The following is a 14734-nucleotide window of genomic DNA, read 5'->3' as shown; positions in this document are numbered from 1 at the left end:
TTATGGATTTATATATAAACATACATGGCATGGGCCACCATGAAATCAGTTTGAATGTCCCCGACTTGGTATGGTAGTGAGGGAGAACAGCACACTTGGCCAAACACATTTGCTTTAGTCACTACATAATTTTCCATTATTCTGAGTTTCAAGCCAGCTTCTGGAGAGTGTTAGGAAGTCTTACTGCCGCAGGTAGATGAATCTCCCCGATTTCTCTTTGGAACCCTTTCAAAGGCTGGGTAATACAGAGAATCTCCTGTCATGAAGAGGGAAAATAAATAGTTCAGCCTTTGTTAAAAAGAGGCTACAGTTTCTGGTTCAATAACCCTAAGTGGCAGTTAGTTTAGAAAAAAGGAAACTAGGTTACTTTGAAGCGGACTATTTACCTTTGTTCAGAAAGGAGAAATGGGCATGTAAAGCCCATGCTAATATCTAGAAAGCATATAAAAGCATATGTGCATTAAGTAGCAGTATCTTAAACTGAAGAAGGATAGTATGCAATCACCAGTGACATGTGCGAGTATTAACTCAGGATATTATCTCCTAATATATCTATGAAATATGAAGCATGTAACTGGATACTAATTATATACATAGTGTAGCCCTAAGATTTATCTTGAATTTTTAATTATCTTTAGATTCACAGAAAATAGCTTGTTGCTATCTGAGCAGAAGGAAAAAAAATGCCATTGGGTTCTCTTTTTATACTATCTAATAATTCAACTATGCAAAAAAATATAGAGAACAATATGAAAAACACTCTTTGACCCATAACTTACTTTTGCCAAATCTTAATATTTTGTCATGATTTGTTTCAGCTCTTTAAAAAAATAAAAAATTACAGATCTAGTCGAATTTCTCTATGTTTTCTTCTGTGATTTCACACACTTGAAAAGTTACTATTACTTTAATTAAATTTCTTGATAATCATTGTTTTTTTACTATGTATTTGTTTCTATAATTCATATATGCTGTTGTGCAATTTTATAAATTTTATGTAAATGGTATCACATGCAGTTTCCCCTTCATTATAGTTGTTCCCATTGACTAAACATAAGAAGATATTTTTAAATATGTAAGCCATTACAGAAGAGGGAAATGCCTAGAGAAACTGAATAGAATGAGGAGAAAGTCTACTGAGACATACTCTGAATACTTTGCAGTTTGATTTAGCTCTCTGTGTTTAACCTCAATTTTCTTGGCTATCCATTGTTTCTTGATTATTCAAACCAAGTTCTATGTGTTCTTCTTTTTACTACTTTTGCTCTCAAACTTTAGTGGGCATCAGAATCACTTAGAGGATTTGTAAAATTCAGATTGCTGGCCCCACTCATAATTTATGATACAGTAGGGAATGGACCCAAGAATTTTACATTTCTGACAAATTCATCAGTGATGCAGATACTACTTGTCTGTGAAACATCACTTCACAGAAAACCACTGAGTGAACATAGCAGTAATGGGCAGTACCATTGATATGTTACATACATAAAATTAATGTGAATGAAACTAAACTTGAGATAATAGATTTTTTTCATCACTTCATGTTCCAGGATTAAAATCATGGATGCAGAATGAAGTAGTCTTAGAGTGATCATTTATCTCAAAAGTATTTTTTATATATCGTTATTTAAAAAAATGAAATCCTCATGAATTCTTACAAAAAGTTTAACACACTGTGCTTTGTACTAGGTACTTTTCTAGATACTAGGAGAAGGTAGAAGAATGTAAGATCAATAAAACACAACCCATACACTCAGAGAGAAGTGATAACAAAATTATAAAACTAAGTGCCTCTAATACAGTATATGCTCTACTCATAAGAGCTAACACTTGCCTTTTGCATACTCTGTCAAAAAACTTTAAGCTCTTTTACAACTTTAACTCATTTTATTCCCTGGAACAATCCTGAGGTAGGTACTACTTTAATCTCTACTTTACAGATGAGGCACTGAGAGTTATCATCATTTGCCCAAATAGTGGCAGAGCTGAGACCTGGATACAAGCAGCCCAGCTAAAGTGACCACATAACTAGCTGCTTGACAACTGTGGCCCCATACACAGCACCAAGCGGAAGCTCCAGGGTGTTGGGAGACAGTCAGAGAAAGACAGACAGTCAGGGGACACTTCCCTGGGAGATCTTAATTTAAAGGAAACGTTATAAATAATTTCTTCTAAATTATTTGAAATTACTACTTTAATGACTATATAGAGGCAAGCTTAAAGTTGTTTCAGATGCTCTTTATGTTATTATTATTTTTAATCCTAGATACATAGTGATTTTTGTTTCATAGTGCATGATTTTCTTCAAATCACCCTTTGCGGGCAACTACTGTCCTATATGAAGGAGACCTGTTTTGTTCATGCATTTATTCCCGGTGCCCAGAAGAGTTTCTAGCACTCGATAAATATTTATTACACTAATTAACTAGTAAATAGCAATAAAGTTAACCATGCACTAAAACCAATAAGAGCCTGGACAGCAATAGGTAATAATATTTGAGCTCCAAAAACAAGAGTGCTTATTTGTAAGAATATAAGGTAACTATTTATAATGCCATTGTTTTTTTTTTTTTTTCTTTTCTTTTCTACCTCTTATTCATGGCATCTGCCATTAGGAGAATGAAAAGTTGGCATATGTGCCTTCTGAATGTGCTGCACTGAACTGTCTGTGCTCAAATAACCAAGACACATATGTTCATCTTCTCTGAGTTGACACAAAAAACAGGTTTCTTAGGGTCAACAGTAATAAAGTTCTATAAGTTTATCATAAAGTTACAATAAATAAATAAATACTGTCCATTAATAACTAATAACAGGAAAATGGCTCTCTAATATTCATTCATCTCATTAAGGAAAGTGCATGCACGGGGTTGCTTCAATTATATACACATGCATGCACATATCCTCCCGAAACACACACATACAAAGGAAATGGGCTCTTCTATTAACAAATTAAATAAGTTACTACTTAAGGAACTCCCCCTTATTTTTGCCATTGTTGTGAAGTAATGATTATTAAACCAAGAATTTATATCTTCTAAACCCTTGACAGGTTCAGAACCTCCCTACATACCCTGTTACTAACCCACTCCTTCCACATCCTAAGGGGACTCATTTGCTCTCTGAATGCTGCCATTAACAAATAGTCATAGAAAATCTTTGTAGTGACACTGCAGGTTTAAAGACTCATTGCATTACTCTATGAAGGATAGAAACTCAAAGATGTGGTAGATATTGTTTGAATATGTTGTACCTCTAGGTTATGGTTTTCCAAAACCACTAGTCATTTTCTTCCCTGAATTAGCTAAGGTTCTCTGGAGAAACAGAAGCAATAGGATGGAGAGAGAGAGAGAGAGAGAGAGAGAGAGAGAGAGAGAGAGAGAGAGAGAGAGAGAGAGAGAATATGTTAGTTTACTAAGGAATTGGCTCACATGATTGTGAAGCTGACAGTTCTGAAATCTCCAGGGCAGGCCAGCTTGCTGGAAATTCTAGCAGAAGTTGATGTTGCAACCTTCAGTCCAAAGGCAGTCTGGAGACAGAATTCCTTCCCACTTGGTGAACTTTAGTCTTTTCTCCTAGGGCTTTCATCTGATAGAACAGGGCTCACCCACATTATGGAGGGTAATCTACTTTACTCAAAGTCTACTGATTTAAACATTGATCACATCTAAAAAGTATCTGCATGGTGACATCTAGACTGGCGTTTGACCAAACAACTAGGCACCATAGCTTAGTCAAGTTGATACGTACAATTAACCATTACACTTACCATCATTCTAGCAGAGGTTGGCAACTCTGAACAACTATAATTTACTCATGCACTTTTTAGGATCCCCAACAATCAGTTTGACAAATGTTAGTTAGTACATCTGTAACTTTATGGATAGAAAAATCTCCCAAAATATTCATCTTAGTTTACAGACTGAGGATGTGTTGACTGTATAGTAACAAATATATTTGAGTCATGTGCATAATATAAACTCTTGGTCAGGGAAAAGTTGATATTACTTACAATGTCTTAAGACATAGTGAATTATAGAGCTATTACCACCTTTCTATTTCATGTGAATTCTTTTTGTGTTACCATCTCTTGCTTAATGTAGTAAACTGAGTAATTGCTCCTTAAAAAATACTCACATTCCAATCCCCAGATCTGTAAATATGTTTACCAAATGGGACTTTGTCTGGGGCCCTATATGAGAATACTTTTTCTTCTACAAAACAAGTGTTCTGTGGTGATTGTCACTGTTTAGTGACACAGTAGCTAAGTTTGTAACCAAAATGTTCTACTCAAAGACACATATTTCTAATTCGATTTACTCCATATAATCGTATTGTGGCAGCTACCTAATGAACACTCTCACATCTATACTTCTCCACAGCAATAATCTTTGTCACTTTTTCTAATGAATATTCTTTCTCTTTCTAATTTGTAACTTTGTAACTTTGTAGTCATGAACCTAAGTATTATCTTAAATCCAACTCTTTCCTTCCGAACCTACACAGTCAATCGCAAAGTCCTGTTTTCTTTTGAAATGTCTACTTTTTTTTTTGTTTATTTTTTCTGCCATTACTCTAATTCAGACCATCAGTTATCTCTCCTTCCTTCTAAAAAATTCTCCTAGCAGGTTCCTCTAACATATTTCACCTTTCTTTCTAATCCATTCTGCAGATAAGTGCTTCCCTAATCATTCCCATATTCTATTTTCATCTTATCCCTATATTACATATGATGGTGCTCCCAAAGTCATCTTAAGTTCTCTCCAGTAACTTAATTGAACAAAGAACTGCCCATATTTTCCTCCTTGTTTTAGTTCATTTTTATTATCAGAATTATTTAATATTTCTCAAGATTAAGTTCAGTGCTTGAGACTATAAGGAGTCCTAAAGAATGCTGAAATCTCCTGACTAATGAAATCAAGCATCTTTGCCTGATCTGTTGATTTATTGCTTGTTGTATTCATTCCTTGGATTTCCATGTGAGACCCATACAAAGGCCAGTGGACAACTCTCTACCTATAAGGCATGACCTTGCAGTAGAATGACCAGCCACCTAATCCTAACTCAGCCCATCTGGCCTTTCTACTTTTGTTTTTCCTGGTTTCCTAGCTCTTTCTAGGCTCTTTCCTGGTTTATTTCTAGATTTTGATCCTTTGCTGTCAAGATTCAGTATAAAGAAAGTTGGTAATTTCCAAAAAGTATTTTTAAATGAACACAGAGGAACAAAATACAATCACACATTTATAGACATAAAGTTTCTAGAGACTTTTTATTTTAACTCTAGGTTAACCACAGATTGACTGGATTGTTAAGCATGGAGCAGCCTTGCTTCATTACCTCATCGCTGGCTGGGTCTGATAGCGGAAAGTGGATAATAAACAAGTGTAACCACATGCTGTGAGATTTAATTTTAATCATTATCAATTCCAGGAAGTGCTAATAAGAACTACACATCAAGGGTTGGGGGTAGTTAGTACTTAGATGGGAGACCACCTGGGAAGATTAGGTGCTATATGTGTTAACAGAAAAAAAAAAAAAAAAACTACATCACCCTTTGTTCCTAAGTTACCTCCTGATATGTTCATTATGGACTGATGGACTCATGGCCTGCTTCAGTCTGCAAGCTGCCTTATTACTCCCTGGTCCACAGCCCTGAATAAGAAGGAGTTACACATTATGTCCCCAAATACTCCTCTTCTGGGATCAGACTGTCTTGCACCAAACTGCCACTTACATGTTCTGCTGCTCTGCTATTACTCATTCCGACACTAAGTGCCTAAAATCCCTACCTCTTAACCCTGTTCATTAGCCGTCACATTTCCTTTCCTTTCTCTTCCTTCTTTCCCTTTTCTTCTTTCTCCTCTTCCTATTGCTACTGCTACTAATTTTATGGTGGATTGTATTTATTAGAGTAGTCAGGTTCAACTCTCAGGTTCAACAGGACAGGCTCCATTCATTTCTTATGCTTCTTGTTAATTCATCACTCAGGTATTTGCATATCCAGAGCATCAGTCCTCCAGAATTCTATTTTTTAAGTTTTACAAAACTCTCAAATCTTAAACATACGGTTACAACAAAATACATAATGGTCACAAGAATTAACAAGATATAGGTAACTAAATGGATTTCATATTATCTAAGAACAATAGAGTAAGGATTCACTTTCATCCTACATTTTTTTCTATATTTTGCATAAGCCTGATAAAAGGGAAAATAAACAAGATAGAAACAAGGCTCCAGGATTGCTGTTTCCACATCCGGAGTGGTTGCCAACATGGGCTCTAACCATGCCCAGTTGGGATTTTACCTTGGTAGGCCCTAAACACAGAGACAGGCAGAGAGAACGTCTCAGAAATTATGGGCTTGGATGTTCACAACTTCTTTCTTCATTCCCACCCCTTTTCTGCCTCACCCTGAGGAACAATCCTCCAGGATTGCACTGAGTTTCCTTAACTATGTGGAAGAAAGAAAAGAAGGTTCCACACTTTTGAAAATACTTTGCTATTTTACAATGAGAAATGAACTCAGAACGTCCTCTCCAAAACGGAAAAGGGGGCTCCAGATTGCTTTAAAGTACAGTTGACTGTTAATATTCACAGTAGTTTTGTTCTATAAAGTCATTAAATAAGAGAATACTGAACCATTGCTCCTAGGAGAAACATGAGGTTGGGTTTCTGCAAGCCCCTGGTCACATGTTCATCAATCGATCAATATCTTATGTGTGTTTCTGTTTAAAACCACATTGTTGAGCATATACTTTCGATTCGTTATCATTGAACGCAAGACCAATAACATAATTCATGCCTGAGCGAAGCTTATCTAATACACTTACTTCTCCATAAAGTACATCCCAGCATTTCTGTGCTTAGGAACACTAGACAGCACTTTAGCACTATGCCAAGGGGCCACTTTAAAAAACTCAATTACTGACAAAAACACAAAAATGTGAAAAATGTAGCACTACATAGGCCACAAAAAGGACACTTATTTACAGTGTAAGTACTAAAATAAGAAAGCAGAGAACTGCCTCATTTGACCTCAGCTGAGAGTGTGCACTTCGCAAGACTCAAATTTTTCATTGCTCTTTCTGCAAATGCCTGGAGAAGTGCCATCAGTTTCGATTTGGGGATACAAATAAGTTTTTGTGAATAGACAAATTTGCAAATATGGAATCCCTGATTAATGAAGGTCAATTGTACTTATTTGTATGGAGAAGTACATTGGACCCTGGTTTAATATCAGATTAAATAAATGTTAGACGTTATCATCCTCATTTGATTAAGAAAATTGAGACACAGAAATTTCAAGTAGCTTGTGCAAATTGCACTATTAGTAAATGCTAGAACTGGGATTCCAACCATGTAGTCTGATTCCAAGCTCTAATATTTAAGCACTAACTATATAATATTGCTTCACAAAAGAAATAAATATTAAGTTTTAGAATTTTAAGGTATGAATCATAAAAGATGTTATTTTGAATTTTATTAAGATAAATATAATGTTGATTAATAATTTAACTATATAACTAAAACATTTGAAAAAGAATATCTGGTATGAAATTTCTTGAGATGATAAACATACAAATGGATTCAAATTTTAATTTTTTTCTTAAATATTTAAGAAAATATTTTAGTAATGAAAAATTCAATTTCGACAATTAATAAGGTGAATATAAAATTGAGGTTAATACTAGTGTGTATTTCTATGTAGTTCCCACTCTTACATTTTATGTAATATGAAAGAATAAAACTGCAGCAAAGGGCTTCGATGGAACATTATTTCCCTTGTGCATGCAACTTACGTTATGGAGTTTTAGAAACAGGATAACCTTGAAAGTATGTCTTGTTGCTTGAAATTCTAGATAGGATTACTGTAAATGTCTGCTGTTTCTACAGGATGAGAAGGGTGACACCTCATGTATTGCATATGTGTTCCTCCTGTCACAGAGCAATCAGATTCGTAAACACAACAATGTTTTGTTTTATAGATCCACAGAAATACTAGCATTTCATCGAACTTCAAATCCTGTGATGAAAGAAATGAAAATCATTACCTTTCTTCAAATATCATCCTTATTTTTTTTAATATTATCCTTATTTTTTTAATTGCCATTTGATTAGAATTCAGGGAAAATTACCTTAAAATCATCTGTGGCATGGCCTCTAGGTCAGATAAGTATCAGAAGTCACACAGTTTTAAACCTAGCCCTCTATATTTTCAATGAATAAACTGAGGTCCAAGGAGATGAAGGAATTTTCTTAAGTATTACAGATTTAGTGACTAAAGTGGATTAGAATGCACATTTCCCGGCTTTTCATCTTCATTGTCTTTATTTGTTCTTAAGTGGCCACCTGGTCATCCTACTTTGAGTGAATAAATATTTATGAATCTAGATAGCGATTATGAGAATAAATGGATTACATGGTCATGTACTTCATTTTCATACTCATCTTTCTTTAAAATGTTTAAAAACTGATATTCTAACCTTGTGTATATTCCCATTTTATTATTTTGGTGAGCTAGGTCAATCTTTTGAAAGCTTTAGTTTGATTACTTTGAGCATTGGCCATCTTCTATAGGAATTACCTTGAACTGTTGAAAATGGCTCAGCATAAACAAATATATGATTCGATTTCTTTATTCTTTGCCAACTCATCTATTTATTTTTATTTTAAAAACTAATAAAATAAGATTTTTCTTGAAAAATTTCTCTCATACATTTAATTCTGTTGTCCCGAAATTAACATTTGACATTGGCTGAAACAGCTGAAAACGGAAAATTTATTTTGTCTAGAAAAAAAAGTCAAAAGCAAATTGGCCAGTCCTTAATGTGAATTATGGCTTCTTTATTTACACCTTGGTAATAAAAACAGATGTAAGGAATATTTATTAATTAAATGAAAATTGCCATGAATTGAAACAGATATAAACTGCAGATTAAGCACATTCTAAAAAGGTTTTTAAAGTATCTTCTTGAGAAATCTGTTATTTTAACCAAATAAAGAAGATTATAAACTGTTTGTAAAATAAATGCTGCGAGTTTAAGAAAATAAGTTAATGATGTATGAGCTAATAAATGATGTATGAATACGACTTCTCCTCCTAATTAGGTTGTACACCACTGCAAGAGTCTGTTGTTCTCATTGTAACAAGAACAAGCAAGGTGATCTTCAAAATTACAGTTTCTTTTTTTTTAACCCAGCAGAAGTGGATAACAAAAGAAACTTAAATGAACCAAATTACAGAAATGGACAAGTCCTTCACAAGAGAAAAGAAATTCATGACTTTCTTTATCCCTACAGAATAAGACAAAGAACTCACTATAGATGAGGAGTAAAGACAAACCAGCCGAGCATTTAACAAGCTTTTAAGGGCTATATTTAGGCTAGTGTGATGGATAAAAATCACAAAAAGCTCCAGTTACAAAGTGGGTCTGCATCACCCACAAATTCTTTTTTGTAGGCTGCTGTTCAGGACACAGAACTATTACACTAACAATTGTAGGAGGGCAGGAGATCTGAGCGAGATCCTTAAAAAGCATTCTGAGGCTTCTCTAATGGCTAGTCAGTGCCTAGCGAAAAGTGGGTGTGAGACAGAGTTCCTGAGACAAATCCCTTTAAGACTTTTCTCATATGGAAAGCAGTATCAGCCAGGTGCTCAATGTGGAAAGGCATAAAGATGGAATGAATGTCACCAAGCTATTGGTATGGTAAGAGGTCTGCCCAATTGAGTGAAATACAGAGGGCCCAAGACTAGAGAGAAAAAAAGAACCACTCAGTGACCCAAAAGCTAGGATCCAGTCTTTAGAGCAACAAAAATTTCTTGAGTCTCACCAGGGCTCAATCCCAAACTGTGCTGAAGTTACAATCCTGCTCTCAAAATATTTGAGGCCAGCGGTTAACTGAATCTAAGTGAAGACACTAAAGTGACCAAGCTCAGCTCATCTACAGATTAATTTGACTCAGCTCCTGAATGTGGCTGTCAAATTAAAGAATGTGCCTTAGACTAGGGGTAAATATTATTTGCTTCGGTTTTTAATGTAATATTCAGCATATAATAAAAAATTACAGGAAACATGTAGAAGGAATAAAAGGTGACTAATGGTGAAGAAATGAGATAGCCAACAGAAGCAGACACAGAAATGTCCCAGATGTTGAAATGATCAGATAAAAACATTAAAATAATTATGATAAATCTCTCATAGAATCTATTGTAAAAGTTGGGCAACATGTATAAAAAGATGGAAATTTCATCAGAGGAATGGAAATTATAATAAAAACAAAATAAAATTCTAGAATATGCAATATCAGTTTTTTAAAAAAATTATATGGACTTCATTATAGAAACAATGTAGAAGGCAAAGAATCAGTGAAGCTGAAGACAGTCAAAATAAGTTATTTTCAGTCAAACTGAAAAAGATAGGAAAAATTTAGAATCTAAGTAAAGCCAAAAATAAATAAACTCAGTTTGTCTACATATTAATTTGACTCAGTTCTGATCCAAGTTCTATAAAATAACATTAAATGATCTAATGTATGGGTAATTGAATTTCTTAAGTAAAGGTGAAAGATAATGAGACAGAAAACTATTTGAAAAAATAATGGTAACCCCCAAGCAAAATACATACAAAAATATTACACCAATGTGCATCATAGTTAAACTATTGACAATCAAAAGTAAAATCTTAAAAGCAGCTGTGGAGGAAGAAGGAAGGTATATTGAAGGAAACATAAGAATGATATCTGACTACTCATCAGAAATAGAGGTCAGAAGAAAGTAGAATACAAGAATATATACTGTATGAATACATTTACATGAAATCCAAGAGGAAACAAAAGTAATATATTTTCATAAAATTAGGAAGTAGTTGCTTCTAAAGTGAGAATTGACTAGAATGGAGCATGAGGGAATTTACTGTGGTGATAGAACCTTTCTTTATCTTGTTTTGAGTGTTGGTTATATGGGGATATACAGTTACCAAAAGTCATCAAACTCATGATTAGTGTATTTTTTAAGTGTAAATTATACTTCTATAAAATTTTAAAAAGGCAACAGAAAGATAAATATATTTAAGTAAAACATTAGTGATTGTGTGCTCTAGAGTTAAATTAAGCACTAAAGAATAGCAAGGGACAGCATGTAATACTCCCCTGAATCACGGGCACATAACTTGATCAACACTTGTTCTCTGACACTGAATCAGTGCTCAAGGTAGGGGTTAGTCTCCCTAGCGAGCGTTTTTGTTTTGTTTTGTTTTGTTTTTAAGAAAAAAAAACTTTCTTATCTTATGCTGTTTACAAACATGCCTATTCCAAATACAGAGGAACCAGATGCTATCTCAGATCTCATAATAATCAAATCATGGTGAAAGTACAAAAGGTATAACTTTATAAAATGTATAATACTTAAAAACCTGAACTAGTTCTTAGCATAATTATACTTTGTTGTGATAAATACCTTTATATATATGAATAGTATACATATAAATATTATATGCACATCCCAAGTAAAAGTATATTTAACTTGATGCTCTGCAAAAGTAATGCTAGAGATTATGATTAAATTAACATTAGAATAACTAATATAATGCTCCAGTGAATCGCTTCAAACTCTTCGAAAGGTTAACTCTGTCATATTTTAATTTAAAAAAATACTTAATTAGAAATCCTCTTGTTATTGTCCATGTACATTAAGGGGCTGAGCATTTCTTGTTTAGTGAAAATAAGCAGGCAAGTAACCTCATTCAAGACAATGAAAAGGATTGCTTTAAATGATCATTTGGGCAGGTTTAAAACTGATTTATTTTATAAAGGTCCAACCATTATGGGGTCAAGCTCTCAGCATGGTATGGTAAGTACTTTAGAAAATTGAAAATAATTAGGAATCATAAGGTTGGGGCAAAGATAATTTAGGACAAGGATGCTTTAAACTATTTGATGTAGAGAAAGGGACCAATGCATTTATCATTGAAATATGACCACAGATTTACTTAAAGCCATTTACTTCTAACACATTTCGAAGGGTAAAATATTTCCATACAGTAAGTTCTTCATGTGTCCTGAAGGTTTTTGTTTGTTTCGTTTTCTATTAAAACATGTATACCAACAAACTAAATTTATTCAGTCCCGAAGAAGCCAAATGAATTGAAAACTCAAGGTTTATTTTACTTCTCTAGTTTCCTTTCTTTCTTTTTTTTCTTTTTCTTTTCTTTTTTTGATCTGCAAAATAAGAGGTAAATGAGGCTAGATTAAGTTTGCAAAAACCTTATAAGGTGGCTCATTATAAGGTAGCTGTTTTCATTGCTTTAGAATTTTCCTGGAACAGAATTGACTTTTGATTTGAGACCTCTGTGTTCTGTTGCAATAAGTCTTTACATTGCTTGCTTCTGGTAATGTCACAGATACTAAAGGAAAATGATGTGTAATTTCTATAACTCATTTTTCCATCTAGGTGTGAAAGCATAGAATAATAACAAACCATTACTCATCAGTGCACGCACAAGTGTGTGTGTGTGTGTGTGTGTGTGTGTGTGTTTTGCCCTTGAGATAACAGTTTACATTTATCACTTTATAGTTAACCATAATTAATACATGTCTTCTAATTGATAGCTAATAAGAATCATGAAATTCAAACTCCAAAACACTGATATGAAAACTGTAAAATCCTAATAAAAATTTATGAACCGAGGTTTATAAAAGTGCTTGCCTGTATTTTCTGTTGCATTTACTTTTTGAAAGAAAAATTCCACATAAAAATCTAATATAACTCCTCCAAGAAATTCATGTTGACTTCAACTTCAGAAGGAAGTAACCTGGCATGGCATCAAAAAACACACAAAAAAGTTTTATTTCATTTTGTTACTTAGTGTTTGGCTAATGTCAGAGTTCATTCAAAAGGAGTTATTATAATATAATGTTTTTTTATTTTGTTTTATTTTGTTTTACATGTAGGAGGTTGATATGTCTATCTAAATTAAACTTACCCCACAAGTAAGAGTTAGGCATTAATGCTAGTGAGGATATTAATTTATATATATTATAAGATGAGAAATAGAAAGGGGGAGATTTTACATTGCTGAAACCACTGATGGTTTCTTTTCTGCAACATCACACTAAAAGTCTGCTCTGCTGTGTGGGAATTACTTTTAGGAGTAGATTGTGCTCAGTTCTTTCTTATGGGATTGCAAATATGATAGAAAATATATTAAATCCCATTGCTTACGCTTACAGATACTCATTTCAAAGAACTGCCAACTCTTCTCCACTGTGCAGCAAAATTTGGCTTAAAGAACTTGGCTATTCATTTACTTCAATGTTCAGGAGCAACCTGGGCTTCTAAAATGAAAAATTTGGAGGGTTCAGATCCAGCACATCTTGCTGAAAGGCATGGGCACAAAGAACTCAAGAAAATCTTTGAAGACTTTTCAGTAAGTGTTTTTTTTTTTTTTCTATCTCTTCTCTAAAACTATTTTTATAAAATGATCCTGTGTGTGTGTGCACCCGCATTGCTCTTTTTAAAATGATGCTACTGAGCAGCTAGTTGGTGGTGTCTGTTGGTCCTGAGTCATTCATTGTCTTAAAAAGCATTTTACAAGATTAGTCAATTTGTTTTAGAATGCCATAAAGCAGTTCTAGCTCCACACTCCCATCACTAACTAGCCTATTTTGAAACTTATCTGGTCTTTCTAGCCTCTATATAGCCTGTACTATATTAGGGAGGATTTGATGAGGAGGAAATAAAAATATTTTACCTTTATTCTTTTGTTCAGAAGTCTAAGTAAGACACTATTAGGCATATAAAGTGACATCAATAATTATTAGGTTATAGGAATATATTCTGATAATCATTCATAAAGTCTACTCAATAAAAAGTTAATTTATGTCGCTTAAATTTTTTCTCATATGTGATTCCTTTTCTCTCTCTGTTGTCCCAGTTACTTATTATATAAGTTGAAACGCCAAATTTAAGAAGACTCCTTGAAGGATATTAGTTTTGTAAGAATGTAACCAAGGGAAGATTTGAAGGAGGGTATACTACCTTAGTACACAAAAACACTTTGTGTTTCCATAATTACCTTTAGAAAAGCAATAATTTCCTGTTTCCATAATTACCTTTAGAAAAGCAATAATTTAAAAAAGTATGAACATTTTGCCCAAAAAAGTGAATTACACTTCCAATGACTCTTACGAAAATAGAAATAGAAAAATGATCGTGATGGTGAATATGTCAAAATCTGTCTTTGGCTTCTCAGAAGGTAAATAATTTTATTGCCCATGAATAGTTAATATAGAACATTAAAATGTTATAAATAGCTTCTGGTCATTTAGGCATTTATTCTAATTATTAGATTAAGTCCATGTAATATTAAACTTCTAAAAAGCATTTGTGATTTCCAGATAGCAAATGTCAACCAATATAGCCCCTCCAACTTTTAAGAAATAGCAAAATAGGTATCAGAAAAGCATGGATATCATCCATCTGGAATTGTAATAGGTATTTTTTGCCTTAAAAATAAATCAGAAGATGAAGTTTTGTAATAAAATTAATAATCTATTAGTTTCTATCCTCTGTCCTTCAAATCAGGTATACACATTATTTTTATTTCTAGGAAAAAATTAGATAGTGATTTTTACATATCTAATGAGTATATTCATTTTAGTAATTAGTCACAGTTTGTCATCACTGACCAGTGCAACATGGCAACCATGAATGATATCTGTCTCAGGTAAGT

General features: G+C 33.4%; 1 protein-coding gene across 3 annotated transcripts in view; it reads left to right on the top strand.

Moving 5' to 3' along the window:
* BANK1 (B cell scaffold protein with ankyrin repeats 1) overlaps positions 1 to 14734 on the top strand; it is a 259252-nt gene that overhangs the window by 95116 nt on the left and 149402 nt on the right. For all 3 annotated transcript variants that reach the window (XM_016159041.2, XM_036227662.1, XM_036227664.1), the window contains exon 7: positions 13233 to 13429. In XM_016159041.2, coding sequence (XP_016014527.2) covers positions 13233 to 13429 — 197 coding nt within the window. The remainder of the gene's footprint in view (positions 1 to 13232; positions 13430 to 14734) is intronic.

This window comes from Rousettus aegyptiacus, unplaced genomic scaffold (genome assembly GCF_014176215.1).
Source record: "Rousettus aegyptiacus isolate mRouAeg1 unplaced genomic scaffold, mRouAeg1.p scaffold_m13_p_10, whole genome shotgun sequence".
Taxonomy (NCBI): domain Eukaryota; kingdom Metazoa; phylum Chordata; class Mammalia; order Chiroptera; family Pteropodidae; genus Rousettus; species Rousettus aegyptiacus.
The sequence above is the reverse complement of the archived record's forward strand: the minus strand, read 5'-3'. Positions and strand labels throughout refer to the sequence as shown.